This window comes from Ascidia mentula, chromosome 1 (genome assembly GCF_947561715.1).
Source record: "Ascidia mentula chromosome 1, kaAscMent1.1, whole genome shotgun sequence".
NCBI classification, from domain to species: domain Eukaryota; kingdom Metazoa; phylum Chordata; class Ascidiacea; order Phlebobranchia; family Ascidiidae; genus Ascidia; species Ascidia mentula.
In genome coordinates, this window is record NC_138566.1 from 27610846 (window position 1) to 27633947 (window position 23102).

At 39.6% G+C, this 23102-nt stretch overlaps 4 protein-coding genes across 7 annotated transcripts; all 4 read left to right on the forward strand.

Moving 5' to 3' along the window:
- Positions 1–6783: 6783 nt before the first annotated feature.
- On the forward strand, positions 6784–9240 carry LOC145891328 (uncharacterized). The gene is made up of 6 exons (XM_082981922.1): positions 6784–7144; positions 7468–7704; positions 8097–8228; positions 8445–8553; positions 8712–8761; positions 8845–9240. The coding sequence occupies exons 1-6, from the start codon at positions 6928–6930 to the stop codon at positions 9021–9023; spliced, it is 924 nt and encodes a 307-aa protein (XP_082838048.1). The 5' UTR covers positions 6784–6927; the 3' UTR covers positions 9024–9240.
- Positions 9241–13816: 4576 nt separating this feature from the next.
- On the forward strand, positions 13817–14355 carry LOC145891344 (uncharacterized; the record flags this gene model as incomplete). The annotated part of the gene is made up of 3 exons (XM_082981923.1): positions 13817–13985; positions 14134–14251; positions 14308–14355. Coding segments are annotated over 3 exons (321 nt in total), but the record flags the coding sequence as incomplete, so codon positions are not given.
- Positions 14356–16037: 1682 nt separating this feature from the next.
- On the forward strand, positions 16038–18834 carry LOC145908409 (uncharacterized). Of its 2 annotated transcripts, none has more exons than XM_082995687.1 (6): positions 16038–16322; positions 16485–16712; positions 17047–17496; positions 17542–17668; positions 17769–17815; positions 17966–18834. In XM_082995687.1, the coding sequence occupies exons 1-6, from the start codon at positions 16121–16123 to the stop codon at positions 18487–18489; spliced, it is 1578 nt and encodes a 525-aa protein (XP_082851813.1). In that variant the 5' UTR covers positions 16038–16120; the 3' UTR covers positions 18490–18834. The 2 variants fall into 2 exon arrangements, with proteins under 2 accessions (XP_082851813.1, XP_082851821.1); XM_082995695.1 differs by having other exon boundaries at positions 17554–17668.
- Positions 18835–19381: 547 nt separating this feature from the next.
- On the forward strand, positions 19382–22257 carry LOC145907014 (uncharacterized). Of its 3 annotated transcripts, XM_082994470.1 has the most exons (7): positions 19382–19608; positions 19937–20176; positions 20347–20526; positions 20612–20747; positions 20923–20972; positions 21038–21207; positions 21286–22257. In XM_082994470.1, exons 1-7 carry the CDS (start codon positions 19398–19400, stop codon positions 21637–21639), a joined length of 1341 nt encoding a protein of 446 aa, XP_082850596.1. In that variant the 5' UTR covers positions 19382–19397; the 3' UTR covers positions 21640–22257. The 3 variants fall into 3 exon arrangements, with proteins under 3 accessions (XP_082850596.1, XP_082850583.1, XP_082850590.1); XM_082994457.1 differs by having other exon boundaries at positions 21038–22257; XM_082994464.1 differs by having other exon boundaries at positions 20615–20747; positions 21038–22257.
- The last annotated feature ends 845 nt before the right edge of the window (positions 22258–23102 follow it).

Consider the following 23102-nt stretch of genomic DNA (forward strand, 5'->3'; position numbering starts at 1 on the left):
GTCGCTTTGTAACATCAGGAAATATCAAATATCGTATATAAGTTTGTGGGTGTGTGGTGTTGTAATCTTGGGTTGTTGTGATTACGAGATCGGATGGAAATCAATTGATGTGATAATAACTTCACTGATAGACTTGATCCAACATGTACATCTACATAGTGTGTTATTGCATTGGGAACAGTTAGCCAAAGAAAACTGCTTTCCCAAATAACAATAGCAGAAAGCACCTTGTGACGAAACAAGTGGTAATAAAGATACAAAGAATCTGCTTGGGATTGACGATAAAGAATAACAATAACAGAAAGTTACACACACCGCCACCAACCGACTGACCAATACCACAGAACCAGAGGAAGATGAACCAGCAACAACCAGGCCACACAAGCAGTCATTGCGGCTTACCATGGGTTGTATCAGTCTGCGGAGACCGTGAATATCAAACGAAGGCCATGAATACAATAGATTGACTTCACACTAAAGAATTTCTACCGCAAATACTATTTTGTTTCACCTATAATTCCATGTGATCTCCAAAAAAGCATTTTGTCTACTGAAGGGCACTCTCAGCAACTGTGTATGTGTTTGCACAAAACTTTCCACCACAAATAAATGGCACTTCACATATTACTCAACTCTAGTCCACCTCCACCACAAAAACTCACGCGAACAAACTTGTAACACGGAAGCACGTGGGTACAACGATGACGTAGAAGCACCACGTCATACTAACTGTAATGGTGCACAACAAATATCAAAACATCACAAGATTTCATTGGTGCAGAATACAACCCCTACCCAGGTCTTTATGGCGCGTCACTAACCACGTGGCGTCTTCTGATTCACAACTTGGTTTATTTGGTGAAAACAATTATCCATAAATAACAGAAGGTCACCTGAACGCCCGCTGATGTTGTTTTTAAACATCGCTTTATGAGCTAACAAAGAATAGAGAGTCATCTCATTGTCCAACAATAATCATCTGAGGAGCGAAACGAAAGCAAATAGCGCTAGGATTTAAATTCAACATGTGGTCATTTAGTTTCCCCTAAACCCCGAAGCGCGGCATATCACAACAAGTGGACACTTACGACAGGGAAATATTGAGCTGCATACAGTGGTGTGCATTGATCGACATATATGGTCTCATTCACCAGCTACAGTCACCGACTGGATTGATGAGATCTGATACGCCGAAACACTCTACATTACTGATTGCAGTAGAATGATAATATTATGGGTCTATGCCTTCTGGTTGTAAGATTGAACTAAATTATTTATAAAACTGTGACCATCCATGATACTCATGTATGGATTAATTTACAAAATGAAAACTTCGACAACTAATTATGTCCAAAGTACGTAAATATGGATTTAATTCACGGTTGAAGAACGCAAGGCGGTTGCTTCAGTGTTCGCCTCAGCGCAAAAACAGCGACATTTTGTTGCCAAATTATGTTTAACAACGGTAGTTGCAACAGCATAAGCACCTACATCAATTCCATCCTAAAAATTACAATACATAAAAGTATCCCATTTAATGACTTAGTAAACAGGAATTTGGGATGATTTCAGACCCGAAACCCAAGCACATTGTCGCTACAATCGTATGCAACAGTCGTGTGATGGCAACATTACGTGATAAGAACTCCCACATGTTACTCATATCCGTACAAAGTTGGTTTGTGGCCAATATTGCGTTGCACTAGTTGTGCTGCATCATCTAGTTCAAGAAATTTAGCAAGTGTAACTGCTTACAATTGGGTGCGGACAACAATGATTGTCCAAATCTTGTATTTGTTGAGTCAAGTTATGATTGTTCAGTCAGCAATAATAATATATTACAGCAGTGTTGGCTAAAAGCAAATTAGGTTATTTGGGAACAAATCAGTGAATAAAACCGAACTTGGTCTATGTGGTTTGTGAGCCGACATCCGTAAATCATAGAGGTTTAGTGCAAAGATTTCGCAATAATTGGGTTTACAATACTTTATAAACCTACCCTGATATTGTGTATGGTGAATCATGGTCAATAAAGAAATTAACGATTTTAAAATGGACAATTGGGACAAATAAAGGGCAGAGGGACCGAAACCCTCAGGAGATAAATTCACGCAATGGTTTGCTGAGTTTTCACATTACGAGTCAGATTGTTAAAAGCCGGTTGTAAATCTGTTGCAAGTAAGCATTCAAGGATAATAATTCTTGCTGTTTTTAGTTTTGTTTGGATTTAAATATGTAGTTTGCAAAACCACGTACGTTCAACCATAGTTGCACTGCTTCTTTCTATTAACAGGAACTTTGCAACATGAGGCTATTCACTGTGTCGTTTTCAATTTGCTTTCCTGTCACTTTGTCCCAGACCTGGCACTCACCAACTTTCATTAACTTCGAATATTTATTCGGTCAATCAGTGAATTCGTATCAAGATGCTGAAAACACATGCGTTAACCATGGAGCACAGGTTGCTCATGTCAAACCACTGTTAAACACAAACACAGGAAAATCAGCTCTTTCCGATTTCTTGTCGGAAAAGATAAGGACGTTTACAGGTATTCGAAATTAGTATAGGCCACGTTTAGTAGAGCAAAGAAACATACAGATTCAGTCTATTACAACTGGGAAAAAAATTTTTAGATTGTGTCACAAATATATTTCTTAGTTAAAGGTTCACCATATTCGTTCTACATCGGAGCAAAACGAGATGCAGGAACAAACATCTATAAGTGGACGGATGGATCAAATATTGTCAATGGACAATGGGCATTAGTGGAACCGGATACAACAGGTGAAAAGTATTGTGTGATAATGGGTTCATTAACTTCACGTGATTCAACATACAAATGGAGAAGTACGGAATGCAATGTTACATCAGGATATATTTGTCAACGGATATCGGGAGGTTAGTGCTTATATTAAATATGTAGACTATTGACATTGCGTCGTCCACTTCGGAAATATAGTATAGTACCGCGTAATATGGTTTCTAACTTCAGCTGCAAGCATATCATCATCTACAATAACAAGCAAAGCATCAACATTGGTGACAACAACCCACGCCAAAGAAACATTTCTATCAACAACCAACAAGAAAGGTAAAATCATCTTGTTTGCCAAGCATATTTATGTAAACGTTGCCTATAGTTTGCCAGAAGGCCAAGCGCCAAAGCACAAGAAAAATAGCTACAATGGTGCCCAGGGTGTGATTATAACTTTTCGGGTTTCAATGTCAATCAATTCCTTTGTTTTAAATATTATTTCTCTTGTCAAAAACGGTTGATTAAATGCCGCAGTCAAAAAATCATATAGCGATTATTTAAATCGATATTTTTCAGTCACTTCTTCAACAACAGTTGATGTAAATTCACCATCAAACGTCATGGATTCTTCATCTATCGTTGGTGCAGTTGTTGGGGTTGTGATCGTCATCATCTTATTAATCCTCGCCACTGGATTGGTTTTATGGAGGAAACGCAGGTAAAGTTATCAGTATGACGTAACAATGGGTTGCAGAAAGTTTTTAAGTTCCGACACAACTGACCGAAGTAAACCGTGTTGTGTTTCTGATTCCAGCAGAGCCGACAACCAGAAGATTGTGAACGGGACAAGGGAAGGAGAAGACCAAGGTAAGTAATCAGTTTGCCCGGGTGTTTTGGTTTCGTGCTTTAACAAAAGGTTTCTTTCTACGGAAACAATGTAACTTCGTTTCTTGGTATTGGAGATCACAACATCCTCAAACTATCATAACTACAGTGTTTGAACAACTGCTACTTTCAACGTTTGTTTCCCAAGCACAAGAAACCTCCCCAACCCTAACCCCAGCAGAACCGATCTACGCAACCGCAAAACCACGAAAGAAGAAAAACCAACCAAAAGCAGGAACCTCATCCAGGGTTGAATCTACAAACGAAGCGGTTTACGACCAAGTTAATAATAATGAGGATTGTGACACGTACGACCACCTCCACCACACAAGCTTACATGCACAAACTTATAACACGGAAGCACGTGGGTACAACGATGACGTAGATGCATCACGTGACTGCAATGATGCGGAACAAACTTATGCGATGGTCAGAAAAGGAAAAAATAAGAAGTAGGAATGGGACAATTTTATCCAGTTTTAAGTGGTTTTGTGTTATTTCTTAAGCATTATCATTTCACAGTCTTATGAATGACGTTACAATCTCTGTGACATCATAATTTATTCAACAACTTTTACAGCTGTGGTTATTATGTCTGTAACTATACGTATTTATTTAGTGTTTTTGTGTGATGTTTATGATCTGATGCATGAGTTCAAAAACGTTATACTGTGTTTAGTTTTGAAGTGAAAACATATTTACTTTATTAGGCGTGTTTATGTCTTCGTTTTTGAAGACAGAAGCGACGACGTCAGTTTTCTTTTTCCTTCGTGTTACAAGCAACTGTTATTCCTCGTGTACAGGTAGGCAAAGCTGTTGGTTTCTGGAAGTTTCTAGTTGTGTTTCAGTAAGTTGGTTGTATATCCAAGTACCTCTATTTCGCTTTGAAACGTCAGAAAATATCATTATCATATAGAAGTTTGTGTGTGTGTGGTTGTTATCTTGTGAAGATTACGAGATCGGGTGGAAATCAATTGATGTCATAATGACTACACTAATAGACTTGATCCAACATGTACAACTACATAGTTTGATGTTGCATTGGGAACAGCTAGCCACAGAAAATTGCTTTCCCAATTAACTACAGCAGAAAGCAGTTTGAGACGAAACAAGTTATAATAAAGAATCTGCTTGAAAATAACGATACAGGATAACAATAACAGAAAGTTAATAAGATGACAAATGGTAAAGACTGTTGGCAAGCGAGATATTTCGACACAACGCGTTCTCAACTTTGATGCTGTGGTGGCTTTCATGTAATATTTAAACCGCGTGTAAAATACAAGCGTTATAATAATTGATTGCACCTATATGTACACACACCGCTACCAACCGACTGACCAATTCCACAGAACCAGAGAAAGATAAACCAGCAACAACCAGGCCACACAAGCAGCCAGTGCGGCTCACCAGGGCTTGTACGAGTACAGGGAAACCGTGAATATCAAACCAAGGCCATAAATACAATATATTGACTTTACACTAAAGAATTCCCTCCGCCAATACTATGTTGTTTCACCAATAATTGTATGTGATCTCCAAAAACGCATTTTTTTACTTAAGGGCACACTTAGGAACTGTGCATGTGTTTGTTTGCACAAAAATCTTTACCACAAATAAATGGCATATTACTTAACTTTAGACCACCTCCACCACACAAACTCACGCGAACAAAATAATAACACAGAAGCACGTGGGTACAAAGATGACGTAGAAGCACCACGTCACAATGACTGTAATTGTACATCACAAACATAGAAACATCACGTGACAGCATTGGAGCAGAAGATACCGACTACCCAGGTCTTTATGACGCGTCACTAACCACGTGGCGTCTTCTGATTCACAACTTGGTTTATTTTGTGAAAACAATCATCAGAAAATAACAGATGGTCACCTGAACAACCCCTGATGTTGGTTTTAAACATCGCTCTATGAGCTAACAAAGAATGGAGAGTCATCTCATTGTCCAACAATAATCATCTGAGAGGAGCGAAACGAGAGCAGATGGCGCTAGGATTTAAATTCAACATGCGGTCATTTAGTTTCCCCTGAAAAATGAGGTTCGGCATATCGCAACACGTGGACACTTATAAAGGAAAAGTGTCGTTTTAAGAATTTTTTTGATGAGATCTGATACGCCAAAACACTAAAGTACTGCCTGTGGAAAAATCATAATATTAGAGGGCTATGCCTTCAAATTTTTTTAAATACAAAGGAAATACCAAAAATGCAATTTATAGTTGCGTTCAGGAAATTTGTTTGAGTTTCACCTCCACAAATGGAAGATTATGAAGGTTGTTCTGGGACTGCGAGAGCAAGTCCATCTGATGGAAACAGATGATCAGTGGCAATTAGCAGCTCACCATGTTTGAGCAAAGGCAAGAAAGCTAGAAAACACCAGTAGGTTTTCTGTGTAGGCGAGTCTGGATATAGAACTCCTACGTGTAATGAACACAGAACCACATCCGTCCAACGGTGTCTTGTGTGTTACTGAATTACTTGATTGGGTTGGTTGGTATGTTGAGGGTTAGTAGTATGTTGAGCGTTAGTGATATGTTGAGGGTTGGAGGTATGTTGAGGGGTTGGAGGTATGTTGAGGGTTAGTGGTATGTTGAGGGTTGGATGTATGTTGAGGGTTAGTGGTGTGTTGAGGGTTAGTGGTATGTTGAGGGTTAGTGGTATGTTAAGGGTTGGAGGTATGTTGAGGGTTAGTGGTATGTTGAGGGTTGGATGTATGTTGAGGGTTAGTGCTATGTTGAATGTTAGTGGTATGTTGAGGGTTGGTTGGTAGTATGTTGAGGGTTAGTAGTATGTTGAGGGTTAGTTGTATGTTGAGGGTTAGTAGTATGTGGAGGGTTAGTGCTATGTTGAGGGTTAGTAGTATGTTGAGGGTTAGTTGTATGTTGAGGGTTAGTAGTATGTTAAAGGTTAGTGGTATGTTGAGGGTTAGTGGTATGTTGAGGGGTTAGTGGTATGTTGAGGGTTAGTGGTATGTTGAGGGTTAGTGGTATGTTGAGGGTTAGTTGTATGTTGAGGGTTAGCAGTTTGTTGAGGGTTGGTTGTATGTTTAAATTAATAAAAGGAATGGCATGTTTGTTTGTATCTAAACCTAGCTTCCTGTTAAATTTAAGGATTATGCTGTTGCCTAATACTGATTTTAAAATGCATTTCTTTATAAACAATCCATGGGTGAGGATTTTACAGATTTCAACTTCCGCTTGCATGAACTGAATTAACCAAACTTTGTACGAAGCAAAAGTTTTTATATATCCAGTCAGAGGTCATGATGTTCGTAGTCGTTTTAGGCTTACTTTTGCTACCTTGTTGCTTTGCACAAACTTGGCACAAGTTAGACGAAATAAAGCACTATCTGATCGGACCTCAAGTGAACTCATATACAGAAGCTGAAACAGCATGCAAAGGAAAGGGAGGAAGTCTCGCCGATGTAAAAACAACAGCTATATTTAACTATCTGGTGGGAAAGATTGGAACAGTAACAGGTGAGTAAAGTTTGAATCGCACATTACCAGAAGTTTGTCACTCAAGTCCCGATACTTCTTTTAAATATGTCAAAAACAACAGAACAAAAACAATCAGTGGCGGCGCTGATTGTGTTGTAGTTGTGTTGTAGTTTCCTCTTCAAAAAACAAATGAGAACATGTAAGTAAGGTGGGGTGATATTATGGTAAATTTAGATTGAGATGCAACGAGTCAAGAATGAAATTTAGACTTGTAACCAGCAAAATGTTGAAAAGTATCTTTGGGGAAGCACCGGAAACATAAAATAAGTCACATCATGTTAATACTGTTACTTCCTTGGAAGCTCCACCATACTCGTTCTACATCGGAGCAAAACGAGCTGTGGGATCAAACATCTATAAGTGGACGGATGGATCAAATGTTGTCAATGGACAATGGGCAGCAACAGGAGAACCAGATACATCAGGGACAGAGTATTGCGTGATAATGGGTTCATTGACTTCACTTGATTCAACATACAAGTGGAGAAGTACGGAATGTAATGTTGCTTCGGGATATATTTGTCAACGTATCGTAAAAGGTAAGTGGAGTGTTGAGCCTCATACCGTAAATTAAGTTCAACAGCAACAAACAACGGCAATTTGTAAGTTAGAAGTAGATTGTGCGGTGACGTTTTGATCTGGCAATTTACGTCAAATGTATTCATGAAAGTATAATACTGTATATGCGCATGGTTTCTTGCTTTTTAACAGTCATTCACTTAGCACATAACTTCGGTACCACAAAGCACCTTTGTCCTGTAACACGAAAACAGAAAAATGCGTTTCCGAACAAATATTCGTACAAACATGTCAAAAGCAGACAACACAAATGACATCCAAAGAAACTTTACACTGTTCTGTGTCTGTAACTTGTTTCTGTTTTCACGCTTGTTCGGTATAAATGACTGACATGATTTTATATCCCCCCTAGCTGTGTCAACGATCTCCACAACCACCACGAAATCCAAGATCTCGTCAACAAGTTCATCCGAAACCACAACTTTAAAAACATCAAATGCGGAAACTACAAATAACACCACCCATTATATTTCAACAACGGAAAGTTAGTGAAAGTTTACACATCAGTGTAGAGTTACATTGCGTTAGTGGAACACAAGACACCAAAAAAGTCTACGAGTTTCACGTATTTAATAAAATCACTCCGTTGAAATAACAATTGAAAGCCGTTGGTTGAAAAAGAATCCAGATCATTAACCTAAGCTTGCTTTAATAATTGCTTCCCACTGCACGCACACAACCAATACATTGTAAGATGCAGGTTCGAATCCACCACCCGATAATTCAACCGTGGTCGGAGTCACAGTTGGAGTTTCCATTCCAGTTATCATATTGCTTGCAGGAATAACTTTTGTGATGTGGAGGAAGAGGTGAAAGTATGATTTAATACAAATATCCATTCAGAAGTCTGTGTAACTGTCCGTAAGAAACGGTTACTTAATAGATTTTCCTCACGACATTTTATTGCAACAATCTACAGTCTTTGATATGCTTTCGAACAAAATAAACAAAGTTTTGATGTAAACAGATCTAACGAACCGAGGAATTTCAATGAAGTGAGAACCGGAAATGATGTTGGTGAGAATATGATTTCTATCTTTGTTTCTCTTTGGGGAAATCTCGTAACGGTGTTTAGACATTCACCTATTTCCTCCCTCAAGCAGAAGAAGCCAATGGTGACCCCGAAGAACCGACTTACGCAACCGCTAAACCACGAAAGAATAGAAACCAACCCGGCTCTGTGGCGCCACCACACGATGAAGTTTACAGTCGCGTGGGAGAGGAACGACGTGAGGATGATGATTACGATACTCTCCACTGCTCTGGCTCAAGACGATAGAAACGTGCTTTTGCTTATTTTTGCCAGTTTTGTTTTATGCATGCTGAAAGAATTTTTTACTTGTAACATTTTCGATTCTGGTCAAATCTATCCACGCACCTCTAAGAAATATGAAACGTTTTTTGTGAATAAAGAGTTGACCTAACTTAGCCGCGGAGCAAACCCAAACTCTGCAATGTATCAGCGGGCGCGATATTCTTCCGCTGACAATCTTGTTCTCTTTACTGTTTTTTGTGTTGTTAAACATTGTGTAATTTTATTTAGATTATTTTCTAACTAAACTACAACCGCATTCGGAGGGGTCGTTACTGCAATTTGTAAAAAGGCTGCGGCCGGTTGGTTTTGCCGGGCGAACCTTAAGTTTGCTGACCCTCGAGTTTTGTTGTTAGAATGATTTGTTTGCTTCGTGAAAAAAGGTTTTTGTTTTTAAGGTAAACATTGTGTAAGTTTATGTGTCAACAATCAAAACAGTAAAACTAACATGTAAATGGGGAAAGTATTTCGATATTTCATTTACATGTGGAACGTCGCATGTTCTCCTACTTTTGTATTTAAACGTGGATGCAATTAAATATCCGATATTAAATAAATGAAACATAAAGCTTTACAAACAATTCATTGCACTGTAATTGTGTCTTCCATACGACCAAAATATTTGTAAATTATATTACTTGCAGCAACAGCGTTTGTAATCATGTCTAAGGAAAGTATAAAAGTATTTGTTTGTTTTTATTAATGTCAAATTCGTGACAATCGTTATTCTGATTGATTTGTTCAACAAACGAATGCATGACAAGACACCAACCATGGAAATAATGAACAATCTCCGATCATTATTTCCTGTGTATTTTCACTCCCACTCATTTCGCATGAAATAGACAATGCGGCTATTTTAAGGTATGGGAAGGGGTTTCTCAGTAGTGTTATTGTTGCATTTCATGACAAAGTTTCACAAGAAACTACGCGTAAACATTTTCTGATCTTTTATAAACATGAATCGCCTCCACGACCTCCCTCCCCTTGAACACACAATGGTTATCTACGTCATAGATACATAGTCAGATTGTTGTCACGTAGCCACGTTTCTGAAGCCGAGTCAACGGAAGGTTGCGTACAGCGGCAAAACGACTGATGTAAATTAATAAAGGAAAACCAAGGGCTATTGATATAATTTGGCCACCATAAACAAGTACATTCGTTTGTGTATCATCTACGACGTCACATATACTCTGTTGTCCTCTTGTGACTTTTCCGTCTTAAAATGCTTCAACTTTAAATCATTTCCAAACAAAATTTCTCAAAATCTCAATCATCACTTTGCAAAATCCGTTCGGTTTCAACAAAACTTTAATCAGGAATCATTCGTGGGCGGTCGGTAAACACGGTCGAACCCCCACCAACGCCATAACATTTGATACAAAACGCCATCACGTCAGTTTCTTGTATCTGTCTGCAGACTATATGATGCGGTGGTCGCTTACACACTTTTCTATAACAGGAATGATTACAGATAATCCATAGAAGAATCATTATTTTATTGAATAATCTTGTTGATCACAACGATGTGTCACAGTGGACGTTTAAGGGGGTGACAGACTCCAAGTTAAGAAACCCCTGGTTGACCTCAAGTAAAGTAGTGATTACGTATGTAATTTCCATAACCTTTCTGTGACCATGATAAAGAGGTGGTGCACTATGAAAGACAATACGAAGCTGATTGGGAATTTCCAGCGAAGCTATTTCGAAAGTTTCAACTCTGTACAGACAGAATATGTGGAGCGTGCTTGTGTGAAAGGTACAAGTTTCTTATAAATTAGGGTTGAGTTTGTTTAAAACTTGAAACGTGATTTCAAGTGAGGAAACTTCAGCGCCCGGAAAACCAACATGAAGTTGTTGTTGTTGATGTGTTTTCTGTCCCTCTCACAAAGTTGGCAACGGTTGGGGGACAAGGAATACCTTATTGGAGCAAAAGTTGATCTTTTTAACGAAGCCGAAGCACTTTGTGGTGCACAGAATGCGCATCTGGCCAAAGTCAACACAATACACGTTTATAATTTCCTGGTGGTTGTGATTGGAGCATTGTCAGGTTCGTCAACTTTAGTGTGATTTTTAAACTTGAAGCAAATCGATTTGTGGCGTTAAACTTTACGGAATATTAAAATCTTAAGACAAAATATCGTCTTACATTAATCATAATTGTGGAGCTGTAGACAGATGGTCACTGATTCGACTTACTGGGTCTCATCAGTGTAGCTTGGTGGGATGTTGTCTCTCTAATCATAAAATTTGCTTTGTACACTTTGTATTACTTTCTCGGTCTAAATTACGTTTACGAGCAGATAATTTTCCACTTCATAGAGTTCCCATATTCGTTGTACATCGGAATCACCCGCATCCCTGGAACAAACCTCTTCCAATGGTCGGATGGAACAAGAGTGGAAAGTTCGAACTGGGCGAGGGGAAGTCCCAACAACGTAGGAGGGAACAAGGATTGCGTCACAATGGGATCACTCGATAAACTCACAAACCCTCCGTTCTACTGGGTGACGGTCCCATGTACTTATCCTTCCAGATATATTTGCGAGAGAAGTTTCCCAAGTATGTGCTTAAAACAGGGTAGAGTTTTACATATCAACGGGGGTGCGGCAAGTACAAATTGCTAACTTCAGAAGATCGTTTGCACGCTATATTATACAGGTTATAACATCTTTCATGTTAACAAGTGTTTTGGCCGCGATGTAAGTAATTGCCGATCGAAAAACATCGAAAAAACGTGGTTTTAAATAAATGCCTTTGCGACGAACTCAGTGGGAATTTTCTTTACACAAACGATAACGTTATTTCGCTTGTGTTGCGTAATTATAGATCGCAATTTCGAGGCATACGTAACTGCGTGTTAAGCGCCTTATACGTATAATTAGAGAAATTTGCCTTTATTTTACTGCGGTTTGAACCGAAGGAAGCCTAAAAGACGCGATGGATTGTGTGGATAAATTTAGGAAAAAGGCCAGGGATGCGCGGCACCCCTGCACCCCTGTATTCTACGCCAATGGATTAAAAGTTACACTAGGGTTGCTCGAAAAGTTGTTCATTAAGCTACAAGATTACTGATATTACAAATTGAATAGGGTAAGTGTCTGCTGGGCAAAGTTATAGCGCTTCAATACGACTGCGCACAAAGTAATTCAGAACCGGATTATTTGTTGATCTCGCTTTGACACTGGAAGGCATGTGAAGAAATGTTGCCGTGAAATATATTTATGTTTTAGACAATGACCAGACAACCATAATCAACCGAAGACGGACAAGCAACAAAACAAGCAGATTGACAACCGAAGTAATTGAAAGCCTCAAACAGAAACAAACCAGTCAGAAGATGTACAACAAGGAATATCTGATTGGACCTCAAGTTGATTTGCATTCCGAAGCCGAAACAGTTTGCAAAGCACAGAATGCACATCTGGTCAAAGTCAATACAATACATGTTTACAATTTCCTGGTGGTTGCAATCGGAGCATTGTCAGGTGCGTCAACTTTAGTGCGATTTTATCACATAAATCTTATCGATTTGTGGCGTTAAACTATACGGAATATTAAAATCGTACGGCAAAATAATTGTCTTACATTAATCATAAAATTTGCTTTGTAGACCTTGTATTACTTTCCCTGTCTAAATCACGTCTTACGTCGAGATAATTTTCCACTTCATAGAGTTCCCATATTCGTTGTACATCGGAATCACCCGCATCCCTGGAACAAACCTCTTCCAATGGTCGGATGGAACAAGAGTGGGAAGTTCGAATTGGGCGAGGGGAAATCCCAACAACGTAGGAGGGAACAAGGATTGCGTCACAATGGGATCACTCGATAAACTCACAAACCCTCCGTTCTACTGGGTGACGGTCCCATGTACTTATCCCTCCAGATATATTTGCGAGAGAAGTTTTCGAGGTAAAGAAAATTGAAATGCCCAGATAGGTTACTAAAGTTTAGGCTTTGGTTCCCTTGGGATTCCGGACAGTGAAAGTACCATAAAAATGTTACATTTTTTAGAGTCAACTACAAGTGAAACCACCCAGGTACCAACTACCAAATCAACAACCGCCAGAACCAAATACACTGCACCACCCACAACAACTTCTACAGTCAAACCATCTACAGCCAAACCACCGACAACCAAAGCAACGGCCAAACCATCCCTAACCAAAGCAACAGCCAAACCACCCCCAACCAGATCTACGGCCAAACCACCCACAACAACTTCTACAGTCAAACCACCGACAACCAAAGCAACGGCCAAACCACCCCCAACCAGATCTACGGCCAAACCACCAACAACCAGATCTACGGTCAAACCACCAACAACCAGAACAACGGCCAAACCATCCCCAACCAGATATACAGCGAAACCACCAACAACCAGATCTACTTTCAAACCACCGACAAGCAGAACAACGCCAAAACCACCCACAACCAGATCTACGGCCAAACCACCAACAACCAGATCTACGGCCAAACCACCAACAACCAGATCTACGGTCAGACCACCGACAACCAGATTTACGGCCAAACCACCAACAACTAGATCAACGGTCAAACCACCAACAACCAGATCTACGGTCAGACCACCAACAACCAGATCTACGGCCAAACCACCATCAACCAGATCCACGGTCAAACCACCTACAACCAGATCTACGGCCAAACCACCAACAACCAGATCAACGGTCAAACCACCAACAACCAGATGTACGGTCAGACCACCAACAACCAGATCTACGGCCAAACCACCAACAACCAGATCAACGGTCAAACCACCAACAACCAGATCTACGGTCAGACCACCAACAACCAGATCTACGGCCAAACCATCTACAACCAGATCTGTGGTCAAGCCATCTACAACGAACACAACTATTGACGATGCGTCATCACCGCCGATTACAGCCATTGCATCACCAAGTAACACGAGATACTGTGTAAACAGTTAATAAAATGTACCGTAATGGTCGAATGGAATTCTATTTACGACTAATTTCTGCGATAATATTTGTGATTAACTCTCAGTCTAAGACGGACCTTCCGCTAACTTAATACGTTTTATCAACAGCTGGTTTAACCGACATGTGTATTTACATTATCGTCGGTTCAGCGGTTGCTGGGGTTTGGATCGTTGTGATTATTATAGTTGCTGTTGTTCGAATGAAGTCGAAGAAACGGAATCACAGGTGAGGATTTGTTCGATTCGAAACTAAACTATTTAAAACAGTGGTTATTGCAGGAGAACGCCTGTAGTGGAACTGGCCGATGTATATTAAAGGGAAGAAGTTGCTTTCGCTGTGAATAGCCACCGGATGTTACGTCACAGTTTCACACCAAAGGAGCCAGATGAAAACAAGTCAGCCCACCAACTTTCCAGTTTTATATTACCACAACAACCAATCGCCGCCACTAACAAGGATGACGTCACGCAACCACATATGTAACGATTTATAGTAAGATATATTTAACCATGCTGTATCTGGCGTGTGTTGGATTTTGCCGATTTCATTTGTGTACTTTTCATGGTATCTTATTGTTGTTGCCATTTTACTGTTCTGCATTTAACCATGTGCAAAAAAACTGTATAAAACGACCCCCTCCCCACAACACACATTTGATATTCAATACCCTGGTTTCAATTCAGAATAAAAGTTGACTTGAAAATATCTTGGGAAGCAATTGTAAGTTTGGTGTTTCAAGCCTTACTTTGTAAATGAGAGCAAATATGTATCCACCACGTGGTTTGACTCCATCACAATGCGGTCTATAAAGAAGACGTTAATTCCCTTTTATTCCTGTATGCAAATATTTCTCTTAACCGATTTCCGATTCCAACGTCATTCGGTTTCTGAATTGTTTAATTTTTTTATTGTTAAACCTACATCCACTCGTAACTTGTTATTTTCAATCTGAATGTTGGAAGTTCCGCGGCGACGCATGCATGGAAACAAACGTTGCAAAAGTCAACTATATAATGAACTTTGGTTAACTTCACAGTGTAAATATAGAGTGAGCATGAACGGAATAGCGAGGTCAAGTCCCGAGCTAAACAATAGAAATAAAAAGTTTACTGTGGTCAATCGACGTCACCACTCTTGTGACCTTTCATTTGAAATCTGCACGGAGGATGACGGGAAGACACTTAATTAATACCATCGTAAAAACTATATAGGGGATCACCACAAATATTAATGTATTATAAACTGAGGAGGTATTTTGTAATATTTATGCAAATGCAAGTGTGTGTACGGTTACATGACATGTCAAAAGTTACCAGACAACTTTTAACAATTCCCATTTAAAATTGCAACAACCCAGCTAATGAAATGTTGTTTGTTAATTTTATTCGGAGCAATTCTGACACACAGCGTCATAATGAATCCTGATCCAGACAAAACTGACCGTGAACTTTGGAGGTTTATTTTAGGCTATGAGAGTTAATCTTAGTTCTTTCAAAATAAATTCCCATAAAATTAGTGTTTGAGTTGTTCGACAATTTTACTAGTAAAGTCAAAGCTAATATGCTATCAACACAGCACTGATGATGAAACGTTTGCTTGTAATGATCAGCTTTGGATTTTTTATTCCATGCAACCAAAAGTTATTCGCAACTTTTGTATCTACAAATTGTTGAAAGTGGCAAATATTTATTCGGTAGCTTTCAAAATACAAAATATCCAACCGGAAATCCATTGTGACATAACAAGGGGCAAAGATGGGATGAACGCGGATGAATATAGTCAGCTTCAACGCGATGGAAACTTTACACAAAATTCACTGCGCGATGACGAACAATAAACTGAAAACTTTGTTAACTCTCCGTTTGGGGATGCTGCAGTTTAAATATAGAACAATGAAGGCCCGTATGAACGAATCGAAAGCAGACGACCTGAAATAAACAATAGAACGTTGACCGACGTCATTACTCACACCGTCTAGGATACTTGTTTGGAAGATGGACTATCAGCCTCACAAAGTTAGGCTTCGTTAAGGTTAGTTCAGCGAGATTCCCAAACCATATAACTGAGGCTTGGGATTATTTTCACACCTTAGCCATGAAAGGTTTGCTGATGTTGATATTATTGGAGAGCTTCGTGTACGCAGTAGAATGGAAGGACTGTGGGGATGTGAAGGTTTTTATCAACGAAACATTCGTCTTGCGGAAAAAGGCTGCCAAGGCATGCAAAGTGATTGGCGCGCATCTGGTCAACGTCAAAACCGAATCACTTTTTGAGTGTTTAAAACAGAAATTGGAAAGTAAGTTATGGCTTAATGGGAGTTTTGAACAGAGCGATGCAAAGTGACGTAGGGGAATGTCACGCTACTTCTTACACACAGATTTTGCTTTAAATGGGATTAGAATATGATAAAGGGTTTCCCAACTGTCAGCATGGCATTTACGACATGCAATCATTTCAGAAACCGAACATCACGGAAGGTCGTTTCACATTGGCGCAAAACTAAAAAGTGGAAAACAAGAATATTTGTGGACAGATAGAACTGAATTACTTTTCACCCACTGGAAATCTGGCCAACCAGGAAAAAAAAAATGTGTGATTATGGGGCATTTACATGAAATTGACAAACAATATTTCTGGAGGAATGTATCGTGCTCATCCAGCTCAAGATTTATTTGTGAAAGAAACGGTGAGAAGTTGAGTAATAAAATAAAACCAATGTTGGTGAAAAAAACGCAACAAGTTACACGGCCATTATACCTCACTCTGTGTCAATGCACAACTGGAGTCGTTTAAAGCGGGAAAATAAATTACACGAATAAGGAATTACACCTGCGGTTAGAGCTTCAGATTGTTGATTGATTTCTTCTCCAAAGTCTTTTCGGAAGCTATTTTTACCAAAGTATCCGCACATAAGTTGCTTCCAATGGATTTAACTTTAATGCTGCTGTTCCCATTTGATTCCGGTGAAAACCTCCACGTGTAGACGACTGGCGTTAACAATAACTCGGTATTTTTAACAGATATTATATCGTCAATCAGCAAAACGACCACCAAAACCCGCAAACCGGCCACAACCATCAAACCGACCACCACAACCACCAAACCGACCACCACAACCACCAAACCGACCACCACAACCACCCAGGTAACCAGGAAACCGACCACCAAAACCCGCAAACCGGCCACAACCCGCAAACCGACCACAACAACCATCAAACCGACCACCACAACCAGGAAACCGACCACCACAACCATCAAACCGACCACAACAACCATCAAACCGACCACCACAACCAGGAAACCGACCACCACAACCATCAAACCGACCACAACAACCATTAAACCGACCACCACAACCAGCAAACCGACCACCACAACCAGCAAACCAATGACAACCTTTTCCAAAAAAACGGAAACACCAATCAGTAAGACACCAGTTGAAACAACCCAGAGTGTTTCTTTTCCACCTGGTAAACAGGATGCTTAGTTTACATCCAATAATTACAATAAACAAGATTTGTTTACAGTTTCAACAAATACCAGCTTTCTTATTTTCATCGCGCCAACTACAGTCGGTGTCGTTGTGTTCATCATTGTTGTGGTCATCGTCGTTTGCGTGATACAAAGACGCAGGAAACAAAGGTTGGTAAAAGTTGCGTGCGGTTATTTTGCGATTTACACGAACGAGTTGATTTTGAAAAAATGTGTTTATCATTTGAAACACTCAACTATTTTGGTTCAGAAACGTTCAACAAGAAGACCTTTACGGGATACAAGATCAGCTTCCTGGTAAGCAAAAACATGTGACCACCAACTAAAGGTTGTTTCTGTAAAGCAATAATAAAACCAAGCTATATCGAGAGTGTAGATACCACTGGGTATAAGTTGTCATCAAAATAGTTTTTGCCGCGCTGTTTTTCACAAAGATTTCGTTTTAAGGTTTGGGAAGCTTCGAGTCTGTTGGCAGCCACCCACTACCTCAATATGGAGGCACTTCTTTCGTCGGTTCGCCGAAACGGTCAATCCAGCACCAGGAAGTTTCAACCCTTAATGACGTCACCATTGAACCGAATGACGCTGATAATGACGTGACAGTTGGTTTACAAACGTTTGGAACGACCAACAATGAAGAAACAGTGGTTTCAAGCAACTACAGCAAAGTAAACAAGCTTCGAAAATCAGGAAGTTTTTTCCAAATACAAAATCCTCCCAATGAATTGAAACCGGAAATCCATTGTGACATAACAAGGGGACAAGATGGGGAGGACGCGGATGAATACCAGCAGCTTCAACGCGATGGAAACTTCACACAAACTTCCCGGTGCGATGACGAGGAACTTTCAGGCTTGCCAGGACCGTCTGCTGCTGATTGTGCAAGCTATGGGGGAGTAGAGAATGGTGACACTACCGATATCACGGCTTCAATTCACACTCCAGACGTTTATGCTGTACTTAAAAAGTAAACACGCGGCTACAATACTTGATTCAGATTATTCACAACTGAAAACATACAGATGTTTCAAATATTATTTTTTAAAGCAATAACCAAGTGAGAATGTTTATATTATTCAGAAAACCAAACGTATTTCGGACTTTGTGTTGCGCTAAGTTATGTCAAAAAATGGGTAAAACGTGAATCTAGTGACAACAAATCACTGCAACCCGAGATTGTTCCATGTTTGTATTCAGTTAAGGAATGTAAGACAACCAACAACGTGAACAGTTTGCGCTAAATCCTTTTCCACATTCATGTAAGTTTTTTTTGTGCTCAGTTGTCTTTCACGATGTTCATGAGACCTGTTGTATATTATGTGCAGTAAAGTGTTGATCACGTGGTGTGAGTAATGATCATTTTGTCGGTCCTGAGCTCCTGTCTCGTGTTCACCTCGTGGTGACGTCACAAGTCGTGTGTGGCGTAACTTGCGATAAAAAGTTGTTGCTTCCTCAACGGTGGAAACAAAAGTTTTCGTTTAAGCGCAAGAAGTGAAGGTGGTTTAACCGGCGCTCGGGTCGGTTTCAACCATGTTGAACTCAACGGTAAACCACCTGGTTTAAACAGAATCAATCGCAAGTATTTTATGCGTGGATTTAGAATTAGCAGCCAAGGTTTGCAGCGGAAGAAATACAGCACTGTTAATTTGAAATTTCACCAAACATTTCAGTCAGAAGATGCGAAAAGTTTGCGATCAGATTTAGCTTTCTTCTGATAATCGGGTTTAGGATTCGTTAACAAATAAAAATGTTTAAACAATAGTAGTTTGGGGCAAATGCAAGCGAAAAGTTTTTAAGCAAACCAAACCGAGTTTCTGTGAGTTAATTTTTGTTCACGAAATCCAAATTTCTTTCCAGCGATTTACCCAAAGAACTAAACATGAAGATTTTGTTGGTGTATTTTTTATCTCTTGTCTCTGCACAAACCTGGCATAAAAATCCCAAGATCGACTTTGAGTATTTCATCGGACCTCAAGTCTCTTCATATGCTGCATCAGAAACAGAATGCAAGGGAATGAATGCCGGCGTCGCTAATGTCAAAACAATTAATACCTTCAACTTCCTGGTGAAGACAATTGCAAATGTGTCAGGTGGGTATTTCTTAACTATTTTGTTTTCAAAACTTTTATTATTTTTACCGCTACACTTCCTAACCAACAAGCTGAAAATGCACAAAATAATGTCATGTACTATGCGTTTGACATCTGTCCAAAAAGTACCTCTGTTAATAACGTTACACTTTTAGCGACGGCGTTAACCTAAATTGCAATATTGTCAATTCAGAGTACACCCAGTATAGAATCTAATCCAGTGCCACAGTCACCAGATGCACTGATAAGACCTTTCTGGTTGTGTTTTCACCTGTCTGCAGCTTTCAATCATTATTATTGCTCTTTTACATCCACTCTACATTTTCAGCTTTCCCATACTCATTCTACATCGGAGCAATGCGGGATGGAAGAACGAATAACTTTATATGGACGGATGGATCAAAGGTTGGGACTTCACCTTGGAGTACAGGCGAACCAAACGACAGTGGTGGAAATGAGGATTGTGTGATAATGGGATGGATTTACGAACTTGATACAACATACAAATGGAGAGATGTTCCTTGCTCGTCGTATATATCAAGATACATTTGTCAAAGAGTTGTACGAAGTAAGAAATATCATCTTAAAACAGTTTTTACAGCTTTTGTAAAGCCTAGTAGGATAGCAGGCGAAAAGTCGAATAAACAGTTAACCTTTAGTAGTGCCATAAGGACAGACGCTTGAAATATATTTTTGTTTTGAGACACAAAAACCTGAAATCGTTTAAACAATTTTCAGAGACACCGCCAACAACCAAGTCGTCTACGACCAGACTTATAAGCAGTACCACAACATTCCCAGCAACCAGTACACCAGCAACCAGTACATCAGCAACCAGTACACCAGCAACAACTATGTCCCACACAACAGCATCGGCATCTCACACGATAAGTTATATGTCGACAATTACTTCAACAGGTAGTTCCCCTAGTTTTTTGACAGCCATTGATATTTTAAGAAACGCTTTTCATTTCCCACAACCAACTTATGATACGTTTAACAGCAGCAAGCTCTCCCGCTGGCTCCAACACCAATAACAACATTCTCTACATCCTCATTGGCATCGTCGGGGTTTTAACAATCGTCACAATATGCATTGTCATACTTTGTGTGATGTCACGCAAACGTCGACAAAAGAGGTAAAGACGTTGTATTCATGTTAAATTCATGTATTTTAAAACTATATTTGAGTCGCATTATTGGTTCAAGGCCAAAGCTGTGTGTTTACCGGGTCATGTTGAAAAACAATCTCTTTCTTTATTAATACAAAATGTACGGCTAAAAGAAGTAAGGAATAAACAAAGATATTTACAGGTCCGAACAAACCATGACGTTGGCTGGAACGGGGAACTACGACTTCGTGAGTGAGTATCGTAATCACTCCTTTAATTGCATCAAGGACTTCCTATAATCTTTCTATTCTAAACAGCTGGGGATTTTCAACCAGAGGAAACTTACAGCGTCCCCCGCGCTGCTTCTCAAACCGAGCGAAACAATCAACAATCTAACGGTGACGTCACATCGTCACGTCTTCCTGGTTACGCAAACACAACAACGTATGACGCTGTTGTTGCTAAGAATAATAATGAGTACAGCGAAGTGAAGAAGCACGCGGATGAATACGACACATTGCAACAGTCCGCACAGCACGCGGATACATATGACACATTGCAACAGTCCGCACAGCACGCGGATGAATACGACACATTGCAACAGTCCGCACAGCACGTGGATACATATGACCAACTACAACACTCATCAGCTCGAACCCCAGTGGAAAGTGAGAGTTACGACCAAATCCATCACGTTGGGGTAGTCAGTGAGACGTACAACACAGTACACCAAGACGCTGGAGATCAGGATACATACGACCAACTACAACGCCCCAAAGTTGCACAACAAACATATGACAGTATTGCAACTGACTCGGATACATACGACCAACTACAACGTTCGACTTCACAGTCATCCCACGTCACACCCACTTTAGACCAAACTTACGCAGTTGTGAAAAAGCCGAACAAAAAATAAACTCGGAATATTAAAACTTTAACTTCAACGAGTACAACATCTATGCTTATATCTTCTAAGCGGTTATCCGCTAACAGTTTAAAATTCCACTTAAAACCCATTAAAAGTTGCTTTGACTTTTATGTATCATTTATATCTGTTTATCTCATGTAAATAACCGATATTACACGCCGTACCTTGTGTTACATATTTATTCGACAGGTAACATATTTACTTTAGAGTTAGTTGTTGTGTTACACAAACATTTACGGGAGGACTTCGTCATTTGGACATTATTTACCGCGGTACTGTACAACTGTAGAGTGAATACATATTACTCAACACTACAAGCAATGCACGGGTGTAACAGACAACTGACTCAACTCACCGATTAAATTCATTACGTATCCAGCTTTGCGACGTAATTTCTTTATTCATGGTTACAAAAAATCTTTAAATCCTGGACAGAGTTTCCTGAAATATAGAAACATTGTGTGTTCACTTCTTCGCTGGTTTTATGTGGGGGCTGTGTGATATTTGTACATTTAAGGTAAGATGACTTTAAGACGAGTCGGTTTGTGATTCTGACCCAATTACTTTTGTTACTTAACTTATAAATTCCGCAAAACCCTTTCCACTCAGTCAAGTTTCACCAAACTATTTTCACGAATGCAAGATTGACGTCACGATAAGAAGTAAATTTTATCCGGCGGTTCGGCGCAATTAACTGTTGTGTCTCCGAGTTCAGGTTTTTATCCATTCCAACATGTTTTCAATCAAAAAACGTTTTCTGAATAAATTTGTGCTTTAGCAACATCGCAGCCTTTGCACATACGTTCGACTGTGGTGGTATGATGATACTTCCCGCCTTATTACAACGACTGGAAACGTATAAATACACTTGCAACTGTTTTTTGGGGTATCATTTACAGAATTCAAACAAAACTTGAAACAAGAACAAAAGCAGGAATAAGATGGAGGGCTTACAAGTCAACCATCACAAAAACACGAAAAATAATTTTGTTATGCGCTCGGTCCGTTTTAATCTTGTCCAGACACAAATTAACCATTGTTGGAAACGTCCCGAATGCCTGGTTTCCATGTGGTGACAACGATTCGTTTGGTTTGCGATCGAATCTTTTTCTTGTCCATGATGTTCATGCGGTTTTTAGAATTTTATTCAAAATCCACGTCGCAAGCGACTGCATATCTTGGGAAACTATTTGGTGACTCCTGCGGAATATTTCCAGCAGTGAAACATCGATTTAAACACTTGAAATCAGACAGGTTGTGTTGCTTTATTAGTTTCGGAAAAATCAACCCAAAGGCTTTACGAAGCGATTGAGCGTTACATCAACACATTGGTTCAAGTTGATAATTGCTCTTAACTTGAAGTACTTCCAAAGCTACTTGTGACATATCGCATCATTTACCACCTTGTGATACGGAGGAAGAAACGAACCCCACGTTGGTTCACATTATGA

Excerpts from the sequence above, each read along its gene's own strand:
- LOC145891328 (XM_082981922.1), top strand. The coding sequence starts at position 6,928 with ATGATGTTCGTAGTCGTTTTAGGCTTACTTTTGCTACCTTGTTGCTTT. Across the intron at positions 7,145-7,467 it reads AAAGATTGGAACAGTAACAG|CTCCACCATACTCGTTCTAC; the intron begins GTGAGTAAAGTT and ends CTTCCTTGGAAG. Across the intron at positions 8,554-8,711 it reads TTTGTGATGTGGAGGAAGAG|ATCTAACGAACCGAGGAATT; the intron begins GTGAAAGTATGA and ends TGATGTAAACAG.
- LOC145908409 (XM_082995687.1), top strand. The coding sequence starts at position 16,121 with ATGAAAGGTTTGCTGATGTTGATATTATTGGAGAGCTTCGTGTACGCA. Across the intron at positions 16,323-16,484 it reads TTTAAAACAGAAATTGGAAA|AAACCGAACATCACGGAAGG; the intron begins GTAAGTTATGGC and ends CAATCATTTCAG. Across the intron at positions 16,713-17,046 it reads ATTTATTTGTGAAAGAAACG|ATATTATATCGTCAATCAGC; the intron begins GTGAGAAGTTGA and ends TATTTTTAACAG.
- LOC145907014 (XM_082994457.1), top strand. The coding sequence starts at position 19,398 with ATGAAGATTTTGTTGGTGTATTTTTTATCTCTTGTCTCTGCACAAACC. Across the intron at positions 20,177-20,346 it reads TTGTCAAAGAGTTGTACGAA|AGACACCGCCAACAACCAAG; the intron begins GTAAGAAATATC and ends AACAATTTTCAG. Across the intron at positions 20,527-20,611 it reads GTCGACAATTACTTCAACAG|CAGCAAGCTCTCCCGCTGGC; the intron begins GTAGTTCCCCTA and ends TACGTTTAACAG.